This window comes from Erinaceus europaeus, chromosome 10, assembly GCF_950295315.1.
Source record: "Erinaceus europaeus chromosome 10, mEriEur2.1, whole genome shotgun sequence".
Lineage (NCBI taxonomy): Eukaryota > Metazoa > Chordata > Mammalia > Eulipotyphla > Erinaceidae > Erinaceus > Erinaceus europaeus.
The window spans coordinates 86,475,331-86,499,611 of record NC_080171.1 but is presented as its reverse complement, the minus strand read 5'-3'; the positions used below and the strand labels follow the sequence as shown (position 1 = coordinate 86,499,611).

The window sequence follows — 24,281 nt, the reverse complement described above, 5'->3', positions numbered from 1 at the left end:
TGCCACATTCTTTACTTATGTCATTGTCACCATCTTCATAACCATCACCTTTCAGGCACCTTTCTCTGTAATGTATCACAGAGAAATAAAAATAGGCAGCTGTCTATAACCTCAACCTCCCTGGTAAACTTACAGTAACTAGGTGAACATATAACAGTTCAGCCACATGTAATATTAACAGTTGGACTTTAAGATAGCTTACCACCTTGTTAGCAAGAATATTACAGACAGGACAGGTAGTGAAACGAGCATACTAGATGGATGTTGTTCCTCCTCACTGAGCCCTAGAAAATATTACATCATCTTGGCTAGCATAGTGTGCAAGCTTCATTCACAGTCAGTATGGTTCCTGCATTTACCTTCTTGGACTATAGGTTATTTTGATACATCACCACAGTGCTTTATTCACTGGATTTCAGGAGAGATTTTTCTTTTTTTTTTTTTCCTTTGTTTTATTTTTTAATCTTCAATAGCTTACCACATTTTAACCTGAAATCTCTCCTTATCTATGAAACAGCTTAGCCAGTATTCTCCAGTCAACCAGAAGTATCAATTTAGTACATCTGTCTTCTCAGTTTTCACCTGGATGAACTGAAAGCATCTCCTAAATTGTCTGTGAAGAATCATTGAGATACTGTATAAAATATCATTTATATTGTCTGGCACACATGTTTTTATAAATCTTTGTAGTGGTGGTGTTGACGATGATACTAATATTCTTTTTTGCTATCACTGGGGCTTTACCACTCTCGTTTGACATTTTTCAGAGAGAAAGAGAGAGATAGAGATTGAAAGAGAGAGGGGGAAAGATACCATAGCATCCAGGCTTCCCTCAGGATGGTGGGGACCTTGCTTGATCTTGAACAAGGTAGGTACCCCTAAAGGTAGATATTCTTTGTTTGTAAAACAATTTTAAAATAGACAAATCTATACAAACTATCATAAGGAGTCTGGGTGTATACTTGGTTTGGAGGAAAGACAACTCAAGGCAACCTAATTGCCACCCTTAACTAACTGCCCTGGAGGAGAGGATAGATGCATCCTTATTGATTTGTAATAAAAACTGGATAAGAGAGTGAGATTCTAGGGCTGTTTCTTATAGTTCTGAGAACAGAATTATTGCTTGATAAAGGCTTAATCTGTGGAAAGTTTACAGAGTGAATAAATACTTGCACAAGTCTTCCCAGATTGGGGAAATTACATATGATTTAAAGGATTCTGTAGTCTTGAAAGCCAAGGTCAGAGATCCAGAAAGTACAAGAGACTAGTTTATGGCAATGAAAGAAATGGAGATATAGAGATAAATAGCTCCTCACAAGGTCAAGAAAGGTTACCCCTCTCCCATAGCTCTGAAGGAGAGTGTGAAGAATCAAGACACAAGGCAAGCTGAGGATAAGAGGCCACATTTCTTATAGTTCTATGAAAGCTCCAGTTTACAGTGCTATTTCCTCCTGTCTCCAGTGTGACACTTGTACTTGTCAGACAGTATGTCCCAGTTTTAGTTTCCAGAAATACATAATACACTGGTGCTCAAATTCAGGTGTCACAGGGATCCCATGAGGTGCTCAGCTGGGCTAATGCAGCACACTGGCAATCTGCTGTAGTTTCTGAAATGCAGGTGGATTGGAAACTTCATGGGGACTTTTATAGTATTTCTGACCAGGCAAGGATCAATCCTTGCCTAAGAAAATAAATGAATTTCTTTGACCAGAAAGAGTACCAGTATTCCAATACTGACACCTCTTGGAAGAATGGGGTACAACATTTTAGCATTCATTCAACCCCTCACCCATCCATCCATTCATTCAATAGATACTTGTTGGAGACCTAGCATATTCAAGAAATAATATACACGGGAAATAATGTGAAATAACGTGAAAGCACATCTTTTGGGGTCTGACACATAATAGATGCACATGAAATAACTACTTGTTGAATTAATTAAGTTCTAGAGAAAGACATTGAGCACTAAATTGCACTATCTAGGGACTTTATCAATTAGTATAAAAGTCAGAATTCCAATGTAAGCCAAGTATCACATATTCTGCTTATACCCATGCAGATGGATAGTATTGAACTGTGAAGTATTGAGGACTTGAGATAAAAAGGAAAGATATCAAGAGCATAACAACTCTAAGTGTATGTGTGTGTGTGTGTGTGCGTGTGTTTACTGTTTTAATGGTCATCTTGCATTATCTTTATTTTTTAATTTTTTTATATTTTATTTATTTATTCCCTTTTGTTGCCCTTGTTATTTTATTGTTGTGGTTATTATTGTTGTTGTCGTTGTTGGATAGGACAGAGAGAAATGGAGAGAGGAGGGGAAGACAGAGAGGAGGAGAGAAAGATAGACACCTGCAGATCTGCTTCACCGCTTGTGAAGCGACTCTCCTGCATTTGGGGAGCCAGGGTTCGAACAGGGATCCTTATGCCAGTTCTTGTGCTTTGCGCCACCTGCGCTTAACCTGCTACACTACAGCCCGATTCCCGCATTATCTTTATTTTTACCTATTTTTTTTCATTAGATAGGAGAGATAGAAATTGAGGGAGGGGAGAAATAGAGTGAGAGAAAGACATCTGCAGACCTGTTTCACTGCTCATGAAGTGAACTCCCTGTAGGTGGGAAGCAGGGCTCAAACCCAGTCCTTGAGCTTGATAATACATTCATTTAACCAAATGCACTATCTCTCAGCCCCTATTAATTATCTATTACTTATATATTATCACTGCCACTGGGTGGTCACTGGGTGGTAGCACAGCGAGTTAAGCACAGGTGTTGCAAAGCGCAAGGACCAGCGTAAGGATCCTGGTTCGAGTCCCCTGTTCCCCACCTACAGGGGAGTCACTTCACAGGTGGTGAAGCAGGTATGCAGGTGTCTATCTTTCAATCCTCCTCTCTTTTTTCCCCTCCTCTCTCCATTTCTATCTGTCCTATCCAACAGCAACAACAATAATAACTATAAAAATAAAACAAGGGCAACAAAAAGGAATAAATAAATATAAATAAACACATAAATAAATAAAAAAGAAAACTGATCCTCTGAGTTCAGTTGGCTGATCATTGTTAAACAGCTATTCAGTGTAAGTGTTTGGAAGTAAAACTATGTCTAGATCCAACATCCAGCTACTTCCTTCAATTCTAAGTCTCCTGTCTTTTTTTCCAGCTTAATGTCCTGAGTTCTTAACTCTACCACTCACACAAACTCCACATGACATTTAAAGATTAAAATTGGGGGCTAGGCAGTGGTGCACCCAGTTAGCCATGCATATTGCTAAGCATAAAGACCTGGGTTCATGTTTCTATCCCCCATATGCAAGGGGAATGCTTCAGAGCTGTGAAGTAGATCTGTTGCTATCTATCTTTCTCTTCCCTTCTCTGTCTCCCCCTCCTTTCTCAAGTTCTCTCTGTCCTATCTAATAAAATAATAGAAAACAAAAACAAAAGGCAAAAATGGCCCTCAGGAGCAGTGAATTTGTGGTGTTGGTACTGATTCCCAGTGATAACACTGCTGGCAACAAAAATAAAATAAAAAAAAAAAAAGAAAAAAGGAAGGAAATAAAGAGGAGGGGGAGAGGGAGAAGGAGAGAGAGAGAGAGAGAGAGAGAGAGAGAGAGAGAGAGAGAGAGGAAGGGCAAAAGAACTTCCAAATGTCAGTAGGAAACAATCAATGGGAACAGAATAACTTTTAAGTTTTCCACCCACAGTGGTAAGATAGAGTCTGATCTATTTTCTTCCTTGTAAAATGTGATTGATTTAATTCCAAATTTAACTTAGATTTGATTTTCTTTTCTCAACCTGGCAATTCCAAAGCAAGAATCAATCAAACCTCAAATTATAGGAAGCATGTGGATAAACAATACGTGGTTATTTCCTGTGAAATTTCTTAAGCACTGAATTTTTTGTCATTCTCAGCTGCCAGGAGAATGGTAATAGGGAAGGGATATAAAAGAGAAATTAGAAAACTAACTTCTCCAGTTCCAACAATCAATATGCCCTGGTGGAATTATCTTCCTAGAATATCGGTAGCTCCTTTGCAAAGTGATGGAGAGGGAACTGCAAAGCAGGATTTGAGTCAGAGATAAAATTGGCCATAACCTTCTGAGGATCCTCATGCTATGATCTAGAGCTATTATCTGTTAAGCTATTGGTTGAAAAAGACCTGTCATATGCATTATCTTACTTTGTTCTCATGTCATCTCTGAAAGATCATTGTTCTCATTTTTTCTGATGGAAATTTTTATCTTAATAGGGTAAATCAACTGGGAACCATCATATTGAGACTGTATAACTAAGTCAGGATTTGAACAACTCTGACTCCTTGAAAAAAATAAATAGGATGTTGTCTGTTTAATCCCATGATGCTATCCCAAGCCCTGAACATTGTGCTAAAATTGCAGGTAATCTGATACATGGGTGATGATGGACAGAAACAGTCTGAGCCATCCTTGCTACATATAAAATAGGTGATGTTAGATGAGTAATTTGACTACTCTATTCCTCTGGTTAAATTCAAATTATTGCAGCTGTTAGCTGTGGGACCTAAATGGGGACACTCTCCTTTATTAAAATGCTAGCTTTATGGAGCCAGATAATAGCTCACCTGGTTAAGCACATTTTTCTGTGTACAAAGTCTTCTGTTTGAGCCCCAGTACCACACAGAAGAATGTATATAATCTGTATTCAAGACCCAGCCTCACCACATAGATGGATACTGTGGTTTTTCTTTCTCTCTTTGTTTTTCTTTCTTTGCTCTTCTGTCCATCTATCTTTATCTGAAAAGGATAGAATAGAGCAATAAAACCAGTGATCATGATGGTGATGTTATGATAATAGAAAATAGTGGCCAAGGCAATGATACTATACACATTTGAGGTCCTGTAACTATATGAAAAAAATGTAAGCTTCAAGGACACTGACTCTTCACTCTTTTACCTTGTGCTTAGAAGAATACTGGGAAAAGTTGACGAAAGCTGATTGAATATATTTATGATAATATCTTTTTATATTTCTATGTATTTATGGATGGATGGATGCATGCATGGATGGATCAAGGTAAGCTTTAGGCAAGGTACCTGGATCATAGTAAAACCTCAACAGAGTTTCCTTTCCAGGCCTGTGCTTCCTGCAAGGCAACACAAAGTCTGACTGTTGTTTATAGCCGCAGACTTAAGTGTAGAAGTTTGGTTCCCTAGGACAAGAACTTTTAAGAAGTCACTTCTATTTGTGACCCACTGTGAAATTTCTACCAGGTATAGTTGCCATAGCAACTCCCCAAAGCCCAGGTGCCTGCTCTATAGGCATCTGGCCTAAGTGCAGAGTTGGTCTGCATGCATTCTTCTTCCTTCAATTTCAGTGACAACTATGGTGATTCAAGCAGTCTCTGAGTAAATGGTGGCCCCGGGACACTATCCATTGTCATACTGCCTTTACATCCCTCATATTTTTAGGGTTTTCTCTTCATTATTAACCATTATTCTCCATTAGTTTCCATAAAGGATAATTGAACTCCTAACATGTTCTAATAACAAAATGGACAAACAGGTGAATAATTCTTGATTTATACCATCATCGAGGAAGTAAATACCAATATCCGTTTTCAAAATGAATATTCAAAAAAGACTTTCTATGTGCCAGACATGTGACACTTGCTGTATCATTTCAACTCTCCTAGAAGATGCATCATTCTATTCCTATTTTTCATATAAGAAGATACTTGAAGGTCAATTCTTCTTCTTCTAGCGTTTGCCCTTCTTCCATAGCCAGTCAATAGCGTCAGGTTGAGCCTGATGTCTGCTTGTTGCTGGCTTTGAAAGTGACTGGAATCCATGTGGATTCAGTCGGCTAGGAAGGATCATCAGTTTCCCCAATAAATGGGTACTCACGGGATGCACCACGAGAAGGTCGATCCAATGCATTCCTGAAGGTCAATAATACTAAGGGACACTACTCTCCCACCCCATTGACTCCTAAACTTAGGTTAGTGTAAAGTGTTAAAAGATATAGCATGATGATGGGGGGAAAAAAGTTGTGGTGGGCGTGTTCTATACAGAACTTTCATGAGGAGATAAGAAATTATACACATATATCAATCAATGTACTGTAAGTCATGAACTCCCCCAGTAGAAATGATATAAAAAGTTAGCAGGGGTACAATTAGTTGAGCATGAATGTAGACAGATAATATGAGCAATCCCACTCCTTAATGCCAACCTTTTCTATACCTGCCTAGAAAATATCCTTGAGAAGCTTGGGTGGTGTAACTGCATTGGTTATTTAGTGAATGAAAAGATGTGGCTCGATTAAAAAAACGAGAAAAAAAAAAAAGAAAAGACGTGGCTCAGTCTGTTGAGTTGTCGGAAAAGTTATGATATATTGTTCTAGGTCTTTTTTAAATGTAAAAATGTGTCTTGACTTTCCCAACATCCAAATATTTTTGCAGTTATATGAACCAGGTCTGAGATACCTCCTTAGAGACCTACATAGTGCTGATAGCCATCCAGAGAATCCACTTGCCCTATGACATAACCTCTAATTTCCTTTGACATCTCATATTATGAACCATTGTTTTGTTCTTAAGTCCTTAAACTTTAATTCTGTAATTTTTGCTCTTTTAAGAGTTCTAGATTTCAATTAAGCAATTTCTATGTTCCATGCAATTAGCTTGTCTCAAAAAACATAAAAATGGTTAATATAGGATCACTTTGTTTATGTTTATGTTTATTTTTTAAATTTGTATTAGTTATTTAGAAGATAACAAGATAATAGAGGTATAATTCTCTGATAACAAGATAATAGAGGTATAATTCCACAAAGTTCCTACCACAATTCTGTGTCCCTTTCCCATCCTCTCCATTTTGTGTAGCTAGTTAGAAGCTGTAAATGAGGACGATGATGACTGAGGGATCTGTCCAGGTTTATGTTCAAAAGATTGTTCTTGTACTAAGTTGGGGAACTCTGAAGGAGGGACCTCTGTGGAGAAGCTAATGCATCCTTGTTTTGAGCATGCTGTTTCAGTCATGACCTTGGGACATCAAGAGAGAGAACTCCAGGAGTTTATTAGTCATAAAGGGTTTCTCAAAATAAGAGCTTAATGTGTAATAAAAATTTGAGACTCATTACTCTAAGAATGATAATCACAACCTTGAAAGTAAGTGTAAATAGATAAGCCTAAATGATTAGACACAATAGGGGTTCACAACATAGTAGAATGGCTCGGTGGTCTCCTTGTTGGACAGATCCAATCTACTCATTCTACCACACCATGAAATTACCTTTAATTTTCTCAGGCAAAACTTACCTGTCTATTCTATGCCCACTCTATCTCTAGACATAATGAATTTAATTAACCATGGATACTTCTGTCTTTGCCCCTAACCTTTGCCCTCAAAGGACTGGAACTATTCTCACAGTGTTCTTCATGTGCTTCACATGTATATGGGAGGTGCCTTTGAAATGCGTCTATTTACTATTTATTTATTCATTCATTTATTTAGCCTCTAGGGTTATTGCTGGGGCTTGGTGCCTGCACCATGAATCTACTGCTCCTAAAGGCTATGTTTTCCCCTTTTTGTTGCCCTTCTTATTTATCATTGTGATTATTTTTATTGTTGCTTTTGCTGTCATTATTAGATAGGACAGAGAGAAATCAGGAGAAGATGGGAAGACAGAGAAGGGGAGAGAAAGATAAACACCTGCAGACCTGCTTCACTGCTTGTGAAGTGACCCACCCACCCCAACACACAGGTGGAAAACCAGGGGCTCAAACCATCCTTACACTGGTCCTTACACTTTGGCAGGTGTGCTTAACCCACTGCACTACTGTCTGGCCCACTATTTTTTATTTCCTATGCCCTCAGGAATATCACAGGGGCTGGGTGCCAGCACTATGAATCCACTGTTCTTGGTGGCCATGTTTTTTTTTAACCTGTCTTCCTTATTTCTATTTTATTTTCATAGGACAAAAACAAATTGAGATGGTAGCAGGAGATAGATAGAATAAGATAGATACCTGTAGACCTGCTTCACTGTTCATGAAGTGTCCCCCTAGCAGGTGGGGATCAGGGGCTCAAACCCATGTCCTTATGTTTGGTAATGTGTTCACTCAGCCAGGCACACTATCACCTGGCCCCGCATATGAAATTGTTATTAAATGATTTTTTAAATTTATTTTATTTTTGCCTCCAGGGTTACCGCTGGGGCTCAGTGCCTGCACGAATCCACTGCTCCTGGGGGTCATTTTTTTTTCATTTTATTAAATAGGACAGAAAAAAATTGATAGAGGAGGAGAGAACAGAGAGGGAGAGAGAAGGACACCTACAAACCTACTTAACCGCTTGTGAAGTGATCTCTCTTGTGCAGGTGGGGGAACCGGGAGATGGGTGGGTCTTTGCGCTTCATACTATGTCCAGTTAACCCCATGCACCACCACCCAGCCCCCTTAAATTGTTAATTTTATCATAGTTTCTTTTCAGATGATAAAAATTACACGTTCATTATGCCAATTAATCATCACATAAGTTGTTTAATATTAACCTCAGTATACATTAAAAAAAACTGAAGTGGGGGGGCCAGGTGGTGGCACACTAGTTGAACACATATGTTACAATGTGCAAGGACTGGGGTTCATGCTCCCAGTTTCCACTTGCAAGGGGAAAGCTTCACAGGTGGTGAGGCAGTGCTGCAGGTATATCTCTGTTTCTTTCCCACTCTATCTCCCCCTTATTCTCAATTTCTGGCTGTCTCTACCTTATAAATAAATAAAGATAATAAAAAAAATTAGAAAAAATATAAGTATAAAAAATAAACTGAAGGTGGGCCAGCAGAATAGCTCACATGGCTAGTGTACTACTTTACCATCCACACAGCTTAGGTCTAAGCTGGTTTCACACCATATTAAAAATAAGTGTCTGTACCTTGATCTCTTTAATTTTCTCTGCCTTGATGCTCTATTTTGATCTAAAAGATGAAAAGTTGTCAAGTTCCAAGGTCAATACTCATCCCACTGGACCCTGTGAATTCAATTATACATCTTCTCACTTGCATCTCGAGTTTAATGTCATCTTTTTAGTGTCAAGACTGATCTGCCTAATTGGAAGAGAAGGCATGAAATTACCACAATTTTCAAGAAACATTTCTTTTGTCTTTAATAATAATAAAAAAGGAAGAAGAAGAAGAAGTGCCTTATTTTACAGAGAGTTAAGCTAAAAAGGCAAAAAGGAGTCACTGAAGAGGAATTGAGAGCACAAGTTAGGAAATATGGCTTGGGGGATGGAAAAATAACTAACTTGGATTGTGTGCTTCTTTGCTATGTACTTGACCAACCCAGGTTTGAGTCTAGCCCCCTATTGCACTGAAAGGAACTTTAGTATTATGGTCTTGTTCACTTTTTCTCTCTGACCTTCTCTTTAAGAAAGAAGGATGGAATGGGAAAGAAAGATTAGGGGAAGGGGAAGAGAAGGTAAGGGGGCTTTCTTTCTTTCTTTTTTTTTTTTTCCAGTTTCCCATTTAGAAAATTAAAGCATTCTCAAACTCAGTGTTAATACCACCCACCCCTTCCCTCACCTCATAGAATTATGTGTCCATGTGTATGCTTGTGTTACTAGGTTTGTTGAAAAGCCCAGTGAACAAGACAGCCCTGACACTGATTGCTGTGAGCTCCTGCATCCTGGCCATGGTATGTGGCAGCCAGATGTCCTGTCCACTCACTGTGAAGGTGACTCTTCACGTGCCTGAACACTTCATTGCAGACGGTAAGAACTGAGCTCTGGACATAACCTAAACTTAACACAATACTTATAGCCCTGGCTAATTAAATGTCTCTTAGGCACAGCATGACCTAAGAATTATATTACAAAGGAAATGTGGGGCATCCCAAAAGCCTTGGAAGAAGTCCTTATATTTTAGGTTCCTGAGTTATTTGAATAGACTCAAAAGTTGTTTTTTAACTGTGGGAAAATATGTTTTTTGTTAACTATAGGAAGAATGCAAGTGTAAGTGCAGAAAGGTTGAATAAACTCAGAGAACCTTCTATGTCTCTTTTAAATCTTTTAAAAATTATTTATCTATTCCCTTTTGTTGCCCTTGTTTTATTGTTGTTATTAATGTCATCTTTGTTGGACAGGACAGAGAAAAAAGGAGAGAGGAGCGGAAGACAGAGAGGCAAAGACAAAGATAGACATCTGCAGACCTGCTTCACCTGTTGTGAAGTGACTGCCCTGCACTCGAACCAGAGGCTCGAACCTGGATCCTTAATGCCAGTTCTTGCGCTTTGCGCCATCTGCACTTAACCCGCTGCTATGCTACCATCTGACTCCCTCTTTTAAATCTTTTTAATTAATTCACTTTGATAGAGACAGGAAGAAATTAAGACAGAAAGGTATATATATATATATATATATATATATATAGAGAGAGAGAGAGAGAGAGAGAGAGAGAGAGAGAGAGAGAGCGCTGAGAGGGAGAGGGAGAGGGAGGGAGAGGTTGATACAACACTACTTGATCATTCATGAAGCTTCCCCCTGCAGGTGGGGGGATACGTGGTTTGAACTAGGATCTTTATGCATTATAATATATGCTCTCTATCAGATGTGCCACCAGGAACCTTCTATTTCTCACTAGAATTAAAATATCCTCAAATGATATTTGCTAATTAAAAACTATAAGAAGGATCATATTAACTTTATTGGAATTTCCTGAATATCCTAAGGAACACACATATCTCATTCTTGTAAATGTCTTTCACGAGTACTTTATTTCCTACCATTTACTCTTCACCCAATTAATCTGAATTAATAAGAGACTGCAGTCACCAAAATCATAGTCCAAGGAACTGATTAAGATATTTGATATCTATTGCAAAAGTGCCCTCCAGAAAAGTTGTTCTGGTTTATATATTCCAATAGGAAGTGCTTGCTTCCCCCAAACACTTGCCCTCATATGACATTGCTATTTTTAAATGAATTGAAGGCTATTATGAATATAACAAAGAACATATAACTTAGTTACTTAGATTCTGGTGTTTACATAGGAGTCTGATCAGATGAAATGATAAAGCATTTTCAGTGCCTCACCTTCCTGGTGACCCCTTCCAGTTATTGTCTTCTAGTAGAATCTATCCATCTGACTTGTAGCACCATGTTCTAATCATTCTTTTAAAAAAAAAAATCCTTTAAATTTGTCTTGGTTGTTTCTTAGATCATTGTACTGAATTTGTCAGCCTCAATATAACTGAATTTGATCTCCAACTTTTAAGTTACAGTGTTAAGAATTTTAGCATGTACACACTCAGAGTATTCTGGTAGAACTATCACCCCCTTTTCTTGGCAACATCACTCTGGCACATGTGCTGCCGGGGATCGAACTCGGGACCTCATGCTTGAGAGTCCAAAGCTTTACCACTGTGCCACCCCTGGACCATGAGGAGAAGAATTATTACCTTGTTCACAGGCACATTGCCTGATCCACAACAGATGTTCAATTAATATAGGGTTAAATGAGCCTGAACTGATACAGAGTTGTTACTGGTTTTATGATATTCTTCTGTTTATCTTAGCCTACAATGGTGGCTGAACCAAGGAAAATCAAATTAGAGAATACATAGGAAAAGGAAAATTGAAAATAAAAAATATTTTTGAGCAAATGCAACAGGCAGTATTAAGGGTATCTAGCCCAAAGTGTCTCAGTTTTAAAGCATAATGAATTACTCTTCCTCTATATAATATTGCATTTTGGCTAAGAATGTATCTTAGTATCTTTTGTAGACTGGGAGACTAATAGCATAGTGGTTATGCAGGAAGACCTTCATGCCTGAGGCACCAAATGTCCAAGGTTCAATCCCCACCACCACCAAAAGCCAGAGTTTAGCTGCTATACTGAAAAAAAAAAAAAAAAGGTATCTTTTATATGCATCTAAGACATTGTGGCATGTGTATCTAAAACATTGTGTGTTTTAAATAATTAGTGGTTATTATAACTCTATGATTAAAGGAATCTATATAAGAAGCATGGTAGACCAAAAATGTATAGGAAAACTAAATAGGTGAGAGTCACTATTCTCCGGAAAATGATTCAGGCAGTCTATTGCATAGCACAAATAGAAATGACTCCTATTACATAATATTACCATTTAAAGATCTCCAGTTTTTTGGGGGGTGGTCCACAGGAAAACTTGGTCTTGAAGATGAGAAGATTTTTTTTTTTTATGGAGATGAAGTAGTAACTAGCAAAGAGAAAAGTTTGAGTTGAGCTATGTACAACAATTTGTGAGTATTAAGTAGCATTTTTCAGCTCTGATTTAGAGAGATTTGAGAGTGGTATACAGGGAATCAAGTGCAAAGTTGATAGTGGTACTTACTTTACCCTAAAATATTTTCAACACATTAATATTTATAAATGCATCATTACTACAATAAAGAACATATACTACAAGTGTAGAGTTTAATTCTATACATAAGCTCATACTCTATATCATATTAAAATCTCATGAATAAAAACATTATGGGCCAGGTGATGGTGCACCTGGTTGAGAATACAGATTACAATGTGCAAGGACCCAGGTCCAAGTCCCTGTTCCCCACCTGCAGGAGGAAAGCTTCATGAGTGCTGAAGCAGTGCTGCTGATGTCTCTCTGTCTCTCTATCACCCCCCATTCCCTCTCAATTTCTGGCTATCTCTATCCAATAAATAAATACAAATAATTAAAATTTAAAACCTTTTTATTTTAAAAGAACACTATGAGTTATGAGCAAAATAGACATCATAATTAGGCCTCTGCCAAATAGGAAGGACTGTATTGAGACCTGGCTACCTGAGGACCACGGCCATTGCAGCTCTCTCTGTGCTCATGTTTGCCTGGGAAACTTAATCCAAGCTCCCAGATCTTCCTTGGTAAAGAGAGTTCTTAGACCTGTAGATGCTGACCTTGTGTAATAAAATGATTTTTTCCATTCTGTTATGGCATAGTTAGACCTGATGCATATTGCCCATTATAGGGGAAAGTTCATCTCAATCCAACACTCCTCTAGCACCCAGCTGGCAAAAGCAATGAACACTAATAGCCCCCATCTAAGCCCTTGGCAAGTCTCATCCTTTCTTTTGTCTGGGCCTTCTCAAGGGTTTTTGCACTGCTATGCACACAGTGAAAAGATGAACTAGGTTTGGATCCAAATTTACTGATTAGCACTATTTTTTTCTTGATGTTACCCATAAGTCATCTGCTTTTCGGTCATCTAAGCCAGCAATCTGCAAAGATAGTGAGCCACATTCTCTAGGAAGAGAGCCTAGTTACTAATACTCTACAACAAATCTAGGTAGATACTTTAAGGGAAGTTTTACTGTGTAACTTTTTTTTTTTTACACTTAACAAATATAACAACTCCTTGAGAGCACTGGAGCATTAGTCATGGGATTTGGTTTCTTCCATCTAGGACTTTATCAATGTCATATTAATATAATTTCCTCATGATGTAACTACAGTGGTTGTCCATAGCACTGAATGCAATATGAATGATCTATTGTGAATTTTCTAGCAAAAAAAAAACTGATATTGTGAGTTTGGACTTCATCCACATTTTCATGGAGGTATCATTATTGATCATTGATATCAGTATGTTAAAAGATCTTAGTTGAGATGTTAGTTCATGTATTACTTCACTCATCCAGTGTGACTGAGAATGTTTTCACACAATATTCTGGCCCTGTGATAAGCCACTAAAGGGTATGACTTTTAGAGGAATAACTTTTCTTGACTTAGTGGCTGCAATCGTTCTACTCTCATTAGGTAGGTAGTAACACTACACTGGAGTTCTCTGTTCTATTTGTGTGATTGTGCTTTGAGATATACTGGCAGTCATCCAAAAGAGAAGATTTGTAGTGGTTAAGACTGGAAAAAATATTATAAATACTTCCTGGCCTTTTAAAGAAAGAATGGAATATAATCATTCTATAAAAAGAGATAAATGAGCCTAGATAAGAGGTGAACTTAGTATTATTGAGCAAGTCAGTTGTCACTATGACAGTGTTCAAAATCACTACATAGAGTTATTCAGTCCTCAGAACTGTGAAAATACTTTTGGCATTCTCGCTTTATATAACATGACAATCAAAACTCAAAGATGCAAAGTGATCTGAAATATTTAACACTGAGATGTAAGCAAGGTATGAGAGCCCAAATCTATCTGAATCCCTAAATTAAGGTCATTCCATAATCCAGACTTTAAAACAAAAGGCCACCATAGTAATTATTTGTCTTGAAAATATATCAGACTTGTTCTGAAAGTTCTATGAAGCAAGAATAGAATTACATGTAGGATAAAGATAGGCAAGAAGATGAAGTCTTCCTCTGAAAATAACAATTTTCTTTTCTTTTTTTCTTTTTTCTTGCCTCCAGGGTTATTGCTGGTACTCAGTGCCTGCACTACAGATGTACTGCTCCTAGAGGCCATTTTTCCCATTTCTGTTGCCCTCATTGTTATTGTTATTGTTGGACAGAACAGAGAGAAATTGAGAGAGGAGGGGAAGACAGAGAGGGGGAGGAAAAGATAAATACCTGCAGACCTTCTTCACTACATGTGAAAGGACCACCCCCATGCCGGTGGGGAGCCAGGAGCTCGAACCGGGATCCTTACACTGGTCCTTGCTGTTCCCAGCCCTTGAAATGTCTATTTCCTAAGCTTTAGCCTCATCTGTAAATTGGAGATAATAGCAACTCTTCTGTCTCAGAGTTACTGGGGAGAATAAATAAAATAACTTTTAGCTCAATACTTGAGATCTATAAATGGTCAATAAATTGTATAAATGTTAGCAGTTGTGGTGATATATTTTTAATATTTGAAGAGGGTCATTACAAGGTATTGATTTCCCCATCATAAGGAGTTTTATAAGAATACATGCGCACGTTTCTGTGAAACCACAAAAAATAAATGAAGACAAAAATGAAGCCATTTATTGGCCTTGAACATAGGATATTTTAATTCAGAGTCATTTTAGCAGAATATAAATATATCATTTTATATTTCAGTTCTTTGTAAGAATAAATGTTTATTGAATAAATAAATGAATTATAAATGAAAGAACAAGTATAGTATGACCGCTAGATTAACCAGAACTATGAGTCCCTAAATCTGTGCTCTTTACCACTCAAGCTTAAGAACTATAAACTTAGACACAATTATATAATGACCATGTGGTCCTATTTCTAATTTATACTCTTGAAATGTATTATTCATCATTCTATTACATAGGAAAATATTTTTAAAAATTTCTTTACTGGGGTATTAATGGTTCACAGTCAACAATAAAATACAATAGTTTGTACATTCATAGCATTTCCACATAACGATACAGCACCCACTAGGTAGCTCCTCCTCTGTCATCATGTTTCAGACATGAAACTCCCCCACCCCCATCCCAGAGTCCTTTACTTTGGTGCACTACACTAACTCCAGTCCAAGTTCTGCTTATGGTTTCCCTTTCTGATCTTGTATTTTTTAACTTCTGCCTCTGAGTGAGATCATCCCATATTCATAATTTTGTTTCTGACTTATCTCAGTTAGCATGATATCTTCGAGCTATATCCAAGATGAAGCAAAGAAGGTGAATTCACTATGAATCTGAGACTTTGGAGCCTCAGGAATAAGAGCCTCTCTGCAAAACCATTATGCCATGTACCCTATTAACATTTCTTAGTTTTTCAAATAACAATTCAATCCCCCTCCAGGTCCTCCTCTACCATTATGCTCCAGGACTCTAACCTTCCCCCTATACCCCAGAATCCTATACATTGGTGCAATATGCCAGACCCAGTCCAAGTTCTTTGTGTCTATTGTTCAATTTTTTTTTTGTAATTGGATTCATTTCATTGAAGATGCCTTTAAAATTTAGATGGGGGAGTTGGGCGGTAGTGCAGTGGGTTAAGCGCAGGTGGTGCAAAGCACAAGGACTAGCATAAGGATCCCGGTTTGAGCCCCTGGCTCCCCACCTGCAGGGAAGTCGCTTCACAAGCAGTGAAGCAGGTCTGCAGGTGTCTATATTTCTCTCCCCCCCACCTCTGACTTCCCCTCCTCTCTCCATTTCTCTCTGTCCTATCCAACAACAACAACATCAATTTTAACTACAACAATAAAACAACAAGGTCAACAAAAAGGAATAAATAATAAATAAATATTTTTAAAAGCTTTAAAATAAATAAATATTAAAAAATTAGATGGAAAAGAGTTCTGCCAATATGTTCCTCTAAGTATTTGATAGTTTTTGGTCTAACATCCAAACGCTGTTGAAATCCCCTACTATTACTCTGTTTCTGTAAATATATTGCTGTAGCCCTTTTAGTAGATGTTTGATGTATTTAGATGGCATACATTGGGTGCATAGATGTTAATTGTTAAGACCTCTTGATTGAACCTCTAGGCATTACATAATGCCCATCACTATTTTTTAAAATTTTATTTATTTTATGGTCTATTGTGGCAGATTGAGAATAGCTGTTCCTGCCCATTTTGTGGTACATTGGCTTATATGGCAGTTTTCCTTTCACTTTGAGTTTGTATTTGTCTCATTGAGTTACGTGGGATTCCTGCAGATAATATATGGGTTGTGTTTTCTAATCTATCTAATATGCTGTTACTTTTAATAGGTCAATTCAGGCCACTGACATTTACTGATGTCATTTATTGAATGAGGATACTTTAATGCTATTATTCTAAAATTTTAGAGTGTTCTGGTATGTGGCATGTTTATGATGATGTGATTGTTTTTAAGAGAATTTTCAGAATTTCTTTCAGGGCAGGCTTGGTGATATTTGATTGCTTCAACTGTTGCTTGTTAGAGAAGGTTTTTTTATGCCTCCATCTAGTTTGAATGACAGTCTAGAAGGATACAACAGTCCTGGTTTAAAGCCTTTCTCATTAAGATCTCTCTCTCTCTCTCTCTCTCTCCATATATATATATCTTGCCATTCTCTTCTGGCCTTTAGTGTTTCTGTGGAGAAATCTGCTGCCAATCTTATGGGTTTTCTTCTGTAGCTAACTCTTTATTTTTGTCTTGCAGCCTTCAAGATCATTTATTTTATCCTTATTCCTTTTCATTCTAAATATTATGTGTCTTGGTGTCTTTAAGTCTGGCTTAATTCTGTTTGGGACCCTCTGGACTTCTTGAACTTATGTCTTTTATCTTGTCTAGAGTTGAGAAGTTCTCAGCTATTATGTCCTGTAGAATGCTTTCTTCTGGGAGTCGGGCAGTAGCGCAGCGGTTAAGCGCAGGTGGCGCAAAGCACAAGGACCAGCATAAGGGTCTCGGTTCAAGCCCCCGGCTCCCCACCTGCAGGGGAGTCGCTTCATAAGCGGTGAAGCAGGTCTGCAGATGTCTATCTTTCTCTCTCCCTGTCTCCCCCTCCTCTCTCCATTTCTCTCTGTCCTATCCAACAACGAAGGCATCAATAACAACAACAATAATGACTACAACAATAAAACAAGGGCAAAAACAAAGGGAAAATAAATAAATAAATAAATATTAAAAAAAGAATGCTTTCTTCCTCTTCCTCTCTTTCTTCCTCTGAAAAGCCAATTATGTGTATATTAATTATTTTGAATTCATCCCATATATATCTGTTGTTGTTTCTAGATCTCTTTTTGAGATCTCTTTCTTTTTTATTAGTTTTCTCTAATTCATCCTCAATCTTACTAAGTTTTCTGCCTCACTTGTTCTATTTTATCTCCTCTTTGTTGTTTTCTGAAGGTCAGCTGTTTTGTTACTCTGTTCTGATACTGTGTTAGCTTGTTCATCTAGTTATGCTCTTAGCTCATCTACTTCAGCTTTCCTCTCTCCAATTACCTCAAGATAGTCTTTTCTTTTGGAGTCTCATTTGTTGTTTCCCCATTTCTGATGATATTATTTTCAAACTCTTTCCTCACTCCTGTGATTAGTGCCTCAATTAGCATTTGGATGGTGTCTGCATTCTTATGTGCTTCTACCTTTTTTGGGGGGACGGGGGCAGTTATCTTTGCTTTTGTCCTGGTTCATTTCTCCAATGATTCTTCTTGGTATAACTTCTGTATATGCTGTGTTATGAGGTTCCTTTTTCAGTAATATTCAATTCACTAATCACACTTGCTAGATTGACTTGTGTCTAAGTAAGGTATTTAAAGAATTCACAGTTATGGAGATTAACAGTTGTTTGAAATGTTGTCTTAATCAATAAGGTGAGGCATTTTTGTTCTTTATCTTTCCTGTAGGCTATGGAAGCCTGTGAGCTTTTTATCTATAAGTAGTTTATATATATATATATATATATATATATATATATATATATATATCATGTATTTATTCCTTTCTGTTACCCTTGTTATTTTATTATTGTAGTTATTATTGTTGTTGCTATTGATGTCATCACTGTTGGATATGACAGAAAGAAATGGAAAGAGAAGAAGAGACAGAGAAGGGAAAAGAAAGATAGGCACCTGCAGATCTGCTTCACCACTTGTGAAGTGACTTCCCTGAAGGTGGGGGAGCTGGGGGGTCGAACTGGCATCCTTACGCCAGTCCTTGCGCTTTGTGCCACCTGCACTTAACCCTCTGCGCTACCACCCAACTTTGTATAAGTCGATTTTTTTTTTTTTTTAGTTTAATTACTCACTCCTAACCTAGAGATAAAACAGGGTGGGGGAGAGCTAAGACAGAAGCTATGAAAAGAGACTCCCATGCCTCAAATGTCCAAAGCCCCAAACCTAATTAAGTTTATTTGACAGCAGCCAGAGCCAAGCTTGGCAGTAGTCCTTGGCCCTGTGATTTTCTAAACAAATCCTGTTTATACTCCATGAGTTCTGAGGTAATTATCCATCATGTCTCTGAATTCATCAAAAGAACAATGTAGAAAGGCTATCACTATATAGCCCCACTTCCACAACACTGAGAGTGTATGTTTTCTTCTGAGTTGCTTGATCTGGTCACTGCTCCCACATCAGCACAGGGCCTCCTCACTACAGCTTGGGCCTCCAAGGGACAGTAGCAGTGGAGACTCATAGTTGCATTTGGTGAGCCTTAGGGGATTCTCTCTTCCCATCAACAGTTTATTTGTTGATAAAGCTCAGATGGAGGTAGTGCCTCAACTGGCAAACTGCTGGACTATTACCAGTTGCTCCCAAGTAGATATGGGTTTTAGCCCCAGAAATATCTCCTTTGGCCACTCTCAGTCCAGGAGCCACAGGTGTATGCAATCACCTGTGACTTGGTGGTTTCCTTAAGTATACTGAGCCTTGTCTTGTTGTGTTCTTAGGTGATCTTCCTTGTTATTTTTAGTTAAGTGGAGAGGAGAGAGACTCAGCAGCTGCTACTTTGTAGCCCTACCTCCAGAAGTTCCCATAGGAAAACCTTTTTTTTTTATAATTTTTTAATTTATTTTATTTATTTTTTCCCTTTTGTTGCCCTTGTTGTTTTATTGTTGTAGTTATTATTGTTGTTGTTGTTGTTGGATAGGACAGAGAGAAATGGAGAGAGGGAGGGGAAGACAGAGAGGAGGAGAGAAAGATAGACACCTGCAGACCTGCTTCACCGCCTGTGAAGCGACTCCCCTGCAGGTGGGGAGCCGGGGTTCGAACCGGGATCCTTATGCCGGTCTTTGTGCTTTGCGCCACCTGCGCTTAGCTGTACAGCCCGACTCCCAGGAAAACCTTTTAATTAAAATCTGAAAATACAAAAATTTTAACAGACATTTAAAGAGTTATAGGATGATTTTTTTTTTCCCTTCAGGGTTATTGCCGGGGCTCGGTGCCTGCACCATGAATCCACTGCTCCTGGGACCATTTTTTCCCCTTTTGTTGTCCTTGTTGTTTTATCATTGTTGTGGTTATTATTATTGTTGTTGTGTTGCTGTACTTGGATAGGACAGAGTAAAATGGATAGAGGAGGGGAAGATAGAAGATGGGGAGAGAAAGATAGACACCTGCAAATCTGCTTCTCTGCTTGTGAAGCGACTCCTGTGCAGGTGGGGAGCTGGAGGCTTGAAGCAGGATCCTTATGCTGGTCCTTGTGCTTCGTGCCACATGCACTTAACGCACTGCGCTACCACCCAACTCCCTTTGATGATTTTTTTAAAAAAACTTTATCGGGTGATAAATGAATTTCAGTATAGTTTTTGGCACGTGTGTACTATTATTCTTTGATTCCTTGTCCTTGAGTACCACCTGAACTTTGCCTAGGCTCAGAAATGGAGTAGAAGTCAGGAATGTATGAAGGTGAAAGGTAGTCTACATACTTTACATTGAACACACACACACACACACACACACACACACACACACACACACACACACACACACACCTTGTAAGGACCAAGTTAAATTATGAGTATTACTTCTTGGGTTGAACTAAGGTAAAATTCAAGTCTTCTTTCTTCTCAATGACAGGAATTTGGGATCTGAGGTTTCCTTACTAGTCTAAGATGTCATGAAGCAGAGATATTACCACTAGGAAGGTCTTGTTAATTAATATGAAACATGAAACATTTTTAAGTTAGCTATTATGTGATGGACTTTATAAAAGATTATTTACTTATTTTGGATATAAACAGAGAAAATAGAGAGAGTAATAGGAGATAAGGAGAGAAAGAGACATCTTCAGTCCTCCAAGATCTGGGGGCTTGAACCCTGGTCTATGTGGAATGTAATATGCACATTCACCTGGCTCTGTAACTATTTTTATAGTGACAGAATAATGCAGTAAATTTCACTCTATATATTTTTTGCCTTTATCTCTGTTTTATATCTTTTAACCTAGAAAAATGAGCTAATGTATGGTTTTGTGCTTTTATTGAGGAATGAGGCTTCTTGTTGACCTCAGAGTGAGTTTGCAGTGATTTGAATACATGGAGAAAGTATTTAGCAGCTTTTGGAAGGGAAAAATCACACCACAATGAAGGTGGCTGCCTACTCACACACTTATCTGCAAAGAGTGGTTCAGTGGACATCAAACTTTTTTGAAATTACATGGGGCTTTGTTTTATTCATTGTTGACTTCAGATCTTTGAGTACTGTGAAATATTTTCTGGTGTGTAAAAGTGCTTTTCAATGTGTTCTCTGGCTTTTTCATTCCTAGATCTCTGGTACACATGTTATTTAGAAAAATAGACTAATTTGCACCTGCCTCTTCCTTCATATATTTGCTTACACAGTGCTCTTCACAATGTTTTCCAATGATCCTAACAATTTTCTCTTTCCTTCAAAAAATTCTTCTTTGGGGACAAAAAAACCCTCAATTTTTCCCAAAGAAATCTCTAATCATAAATAATCTCTTCTTTCTTGAAAATTGCATAGAAGTATCTTTGTACCTTGATAATGACCCCCACCAGCTGTCTTCCACCACTATCACTATTATGTATGTGTCTTTGGGACAACTGTCAGTGTCCTAAAAACTGTCCTTCTGCATTACATTTAACTCACATCTGTTCTTGACTCTGAAAAACAGGTGATTTGTTTAGAATTATTTATTTATTTATGCCATGAATGGAAGAGGTCTGAGCCCTTCTATGGTTTATGCAGTGCAGAAGATCAAACCCAGAATCTCACAAATTCAGGTTTTGTGCACTACCTGCTGAGTCACTCTCCAGATACCAAACCTAGTGATCTTTTAAAATAAATTAAAAAAATCTTAGCATGTTGCATCTTTCCATAAAACAGCTTGAATACTTCTAACTATATTTTCTATAGAGACTGAACTTCTTCACTTGGTCTTTAAATCTCTGTGATTTTAGACCCCTGCCTGTGTGTCTCTACAACCTGACCTCACTCTGCTTACTCTACTGTAGTTCCTTAAATATCTTTGGTTACTTCTTGCCTCAGTGCCTTTGCTTATGGTATTCTCATTGTCTACAAATGGTGCCTTACATCTTCAGTGCCTTCTGGGAAAATTTCATTCACTATATCCTTTAATATATTTCTTACTAAGCATTATTAAGCATACCAGTTGATTGAACTTACATCAGGTTATAATTATTAGTTTATATCTGCTTAATGAAGACCACTTTCACTAGACTATATATACATTACATAAGGATAAAGAGTGTACTTATTTGGTTAGCATGTTATGTATAGGACTTAGGACAGTACCCAAAATAGAATTAACTTGTGTCTCCACAAATCATATGTACTGAATTAAAAGATGTATCTCACTAGCTAGACTTAAATTTCCTCTAGTTCAAGGAACTATAACACTTTCATGCACCCTTGCCTATTGTGAAGCCTAATGGAAGTCTGACTCCATAAAAGTATAATGATGCCTGTGAGTTGAATTAAGGAAAGAAATGCAGGTATATGGACCTAAATGCCCCAAGAAGATATATCCTAGGGAATGACAGTCCAGGAAATTTGAGACTGCTTCATCTTCTATGATTAACTTTACTCCCTAAGGATTTTGTTTCCATTCCCAAAGAAAAAAAGCTCCAATCAAACTCACTATCTCCTCCTACACACCCTGCCCAATGCCAAAAAGAAACAAGCTTTCTTCCAGAGTCAAGGAAGAGAGGAAAATATAAATTGAAAATATAAATTGAAGGAAGAATAGGTTGAACTCCAACCCAGATTTAATAACTATACATAAGAGTGTTCAGGGAGAAGGCAAGACTAGGTTTCATGCAGAATTAAAATGAGATCTGTAATGAAACTGGTAATATAATTATAAACTGTGAGAACTTTTTCCTCTTCTCTCTCTTCTTGTACTTAATGGGTAACTTGCTCAGCAATGGCCTGGAGCTGGTGCAGGAGCTATGGATAACCTCAAGTGGGCTATTTTTTTTTAATCTAACCTCTTCATTAGAAAAGTCAAAACATACAAAACCACAAATGGAAAAAAAAAAGCCGCAAGTGCTTTCTTCCTTAAATAATAACTGAGCTCCAGGTTAAAAGTGACAGAGAACTTGAGGGAGAGCAAACCCCAAAAGACCATTCAAACCAGCTGAACATGTATTCTTTACAAGATGTCACAATAGCCAGTTAGGTTGTGATTTTTTAAATGACACTCTATATTAAGATGTTAGCTTGGCTTCCTACCAGGATGAATTGTTATTAATTTCCCTTCCTAACAAAAGGCATAACTGAGTTTGACATCCAAAATTGGAGACCAATTTCTGTGTTTTGATAGCAGGTAGAATCCAAAAATATATACTTAGGGATTGGGGGCAGACAATGGTTGCAAGGGGTAGGGAAACATAATTTCTTCTCATTAATAATTTCATTCTGCTGCTTTTATCAGAAGGCCAATTTGACATTTCAACTGGGAAGACAGAGTAGTGGGTAAGAATTTTCATGAGATAGAATTTGAGATTGTAGAATTAGATGCTCTATCGTTAATGGTTGGGTTGCATTGTGAGGATACAGAGGGTGACTAGTCCAGAAGCTAGGAACACTGATCTGTGACCCTAGAGCTGTGAATTCTATTCCCAGGCCTGATAATTTCAAGTTTTGTGACCTTGGATTTATTAATTTGCCTCTCTGAGTTCCAGCTTCTTCATCTAAAAACAGTGTTAATACTCTTTTTTTTTAATTTTTTATTTAAGAAAGGATTAATGAACAAAAACATAAGGTAGGAGGAGTACAACTCCTCACAATTCCCGCCACCCAATCTCCATAACCCACCCCCTCCCATGATAGCTTTCCCATTCTCTAGCCCTCTGGGAGCATGGACCCAGGGTCGTTAATACTCTTTGATTCAAAAGAGCATTGGTGCAAAGATGTTTATGGAAGCACTTGGCCAGTTGTAAGATTAGATCTAGTTCTGATTATGAAATGTTCTTTTACCTTTGTGCTTTTTCATTGCCTTATTGCTTTGAAGAAAACAAAATTGATATAAGAGTTGGAAAGAGGTCTTTGTGCATATGGCCAAGTAACTTGAAGGTGAAATTTCAAGGAGGTATGACTTGGGCATAAAGAAGAAATGAAATAGTTATGCATGCATTACTAGTAATGCATTTTCATTTTTTCCATTTTTATTTGTAATAGTGGGTTACAAGATTGCAAGATCACAGCATATATAGTTTCATACCATACCACCAAAGTTCTATTTCCCCTACCCTATCACCTCCCAGAGATAACCATCATAGTTCTCAAAAATCACAGAAAAGTTTCTTTTCTTCTTTTTTTTTTACTAGTTCATGTGTATCAGATCTCTAGATTCCACATATGATTGAAAACATCTGGCAGTTGTCTTACATCTCATTACTGATTTCTCTAAGCATTTTCATTTTTTATATGTAACCCTTCTTTTCTACCTTCCCTTCCTGTGGTAAACAAATACAGTA

The 24,281-nt window shown here is 37.7% G+C and overlaps 1 protein-coding gene across 4 annotated transcripts in view; it reads left to right on the top strand.

Moving 5' to 3' along the window:
- The window catches only part of ASTN2 (astrotactin 2), a 1,286,255-nt gene that overhangs the window by 455,105 nt on the left and 806,869 nt on the right, over positions 1-24,281 (top strand). For all 4 annotated transcript variants that reach the window (XM_060200048.1, XM_007521936.3, XM_060200047.1 and 1 more), the window contains one exon: positions 9,604-9,750. In XM_060200048.1, coding sequence (XP_060056031.1) covers positions 9,604-9,750 — 147 coding nt within the window. The remainder of the gene's footprint in view (positions 1-9,603; positions 9,751-24,281) is intronic.